The sequence below is a fragment of the Apaloderma vittatum genome, unplaced genomic scaffold (assembly GCF_000703405.1).
Source record: "Apaloderma vittatum isolate BGI_N311 unplaced genomic scaffold, ASM70340v1 scaffold25930, whole genome shotgun sequence".
NCBI lineage: Eukaryota > Metazoa > Chordata > Aves > Trogoniformes > Trogonidae > Apaloderma > Apaloderma vittatum.
This window is the reverse complement of record NW_009696629.1, coordinates 1-2,113: the sequence shown is the minus strand read 5'-3', so window position 1 is coordinate 2,113 and position 2,113 is coordinate 1. Positions and strand designations below refer to the sequence as shown.

The 2,113-nt window shown below is 60.3% G+C and overlaps 1 protein-coding gene across 1 annotated transcript in view; it reads right to left on the bottom strand.

Moving 5' to 3' along the window:
• Window positions 1–2,108, bottom strand: part of ULK3 (unc-51 like kinase 3) — a gene marked incomplete at both ends in the record, with an annotated part of 2,457 nt that extends 349 nt beyond the window's left edge. Inside the window, 10 exons of the mRNA XM_009875747.1 lie at window positions 39–155; window positions 262–364; window positions 492–532; window positions 661–766; window positions 845–1,000; window positions 1,079–1,161; window positions 1,251–1,394; window positions 1,498–1,602; window positions 1,697–1,812; window positions 2,008–2,108. Coding sequence (XP_009874049.1) covers window positions 39–155; window positions 262–364; window positions 492–532; window positions 661–766; window positions 845–1,000; window positions 1,079–1,161; window positions 1,251–1,394; window positions 1,498–1,602; window positions 1,697–1,812; window positions 2,008–2,108 — 1,072 coding nt within the window. The remainder of the gene's footprint in view (window positions 1–38; window positions 156–261; window positions 365–491; window positions 533–660; window positions 767–844; window positions 1,001–1,078; window positions 1,162–1,250; window positions 1,395–1,497; window positions 1,603–1,696; window positions 1,813–2,007) is intronic.
• Between the last annotated feature and the right edge of the window lie 5 nt (window positions 2,109–2,113).

Sequence of the window (2,113 nt, the reverse complement as noted above, 5' to 3'; positions counted from 1 at the left end):
AGCTGAGGGGGAGAGGATACACCGGCTCCCTCCTCACTTAAGTTTGTTCTTTGCCTTTCCACTCGAGGGTCCCCTGAATCCCCTGCTCACCTTAGCGATAGCAGCAGAAGCCATTTGCAGCGCAGCACAGAGCCGAGGCTTGTCCTTGGCCATCTCTGCGAGGGGACACTGAGTTAGAGAGGGCTTTTTTTCGAGCCTAAAGCTGCACCGGGTACCTCCCTTCCCACTCTGATGCTGGGGGGGTTCCCAAAAACCCACTACCTTTAAGGAGCTCTCTGGCTGGGTTCCCTTGCTGCAGGAGGCTCTTGTTGCTGGAGGTGACCAACGCCTTCAGCTCCTCTGCTCGAGAGATGTACTGTCCCACCTGCCCACAGCGAGGGGGGGAATGTGTGAGGGGACCCCTACCACGAGGGACAGAAGACAGGGGTGCATCTTGCCAAGCTAAATTAGATGGATGCTGTTCCTCACCTCCCCAGGGATTTTTGGCTCACCTTGGCTCGGATGGCTTCTTTCCGGCGAGCATCGCTTTCATCTAGAGGGGAGAGCAACAGAACATTGGGGCGGATGGGCTGCAGACTGGCCTCCCCCTGAGTACTGTGACCCCCAAATGCAGCCAGCACTGCCCAGGACCCACAATGCACCCCCCTGGGATGGACTCACAGTGCAGAGCCGGCACAAAATACTCCAAGGCTTTGCAGTAGAGGGAGAGGGCAGTGGAGGCGTCCCCCTCCTGATCCTTCTTCACCGCCTCCACCACCAGCTCCGTCTGGGGGAATGAGGAGGGACTCAGGGCTCGGAACTTCCCTGCATGCCCATGGACCAGCAGGCCCAGCACCCCGCTCACCGCCTTGCAGAGGCTCTCGGGGCCAGGGACGTGCTCCATATCCACGAAAGGGTGGGCAAAGAAGCGCTCAAAGGAGATGCGTTTCGCAGGGTCCCTCTCCAAGAGCTGTCCCAAGAGATCCCGGCATTCCGGGGAGAGCAGGGGCCGGCTGGGAAGCTGGGGTGGGAAGGAGGATGAGACCACTGGCCCACACCACAGCCCCACCATGGGGAAGGACATCCCGACCCACGTTACCTCAACAGCCCGGTCGCTGCGGATTTTCTCCTCCAGCTCGGCAAAGGAACGGGAGGCAAAGGGTGGCCTCCCGAAAAGCGCTTCTGCAGGGAGGGGTGGAAAGGGGGAGATGGAGATGGGGAAACCCCAGGTCAAACTCCAGGAAGCAGGGGAAATAAAAGCAGAAGCCCACCGTAAAGGATGACGCCCACCGACCACAGGTCCACCCGGGCGTCGTACTGCTGGCGGCACACCATCTCGGGGGCCATGTAGAGCGGGGAGCCCCGCAGGACATGCTTCTCATCCCACGGTGACATGTGCTGTGCAAACCCAAAATCTGCAGGAGGGCAGGACAGGGAGACATCAAGGAGAGCTCATGGAGGTGTCAGGGACAGAAGGAATTACCAAATCCCAGTCCTTCCTTGGGACCCGGTCCTGACCTGCCAGCTTCAGCTGGGGGTTCTCCAGGGAGCTCAGGAGGATGTTCTGCGGTTTGAGGTCCAAGTGAGAGATGTTGCGGTCATGGAGGAACTTCAGGGCACAGGCTGGAGCATACAGACAGGCATGTGGAAGCGAGGGGGAGGACATCACTGCAGCCCTGTCCCATCTCCCCAAAATCCCTGCAAATGGTGGCCCTACCAAGCTGCTGCAGGAAGATGCGTGCCACCTTCTCAGGGAGGATCCTGCGCATCCGGATGAAGCGGGAAAGGTCCCCCCCGGCGCAGAACTCCATGATCAGGTAGATGTGGTCAGAAAGGACCCCTTTCATCCCACCCCAGCCGGTCCCATCACCTCTCCCACCCACACAGGATCTGCCTGGACCGGTTTGCCCACTGCTGGCAGTGGTCCCCACAGATACATCCTTGGGGAGCCAGGATGGGCTCCGGGACACAAGTGGGACCAGTGGTGGCTCAGTGTGTGTCTCCCCAGCCCCCAGGGAAGCCCCCAGCCCCACCTGGAAGTCCTTGAGCTCCACGATGTGCGGGTGGTGGATGGTCTTCAGGATCTCAATCTCCGTCAGCAGGTTCTCCACCGACGCCCGGTTGAGGCTCCTCT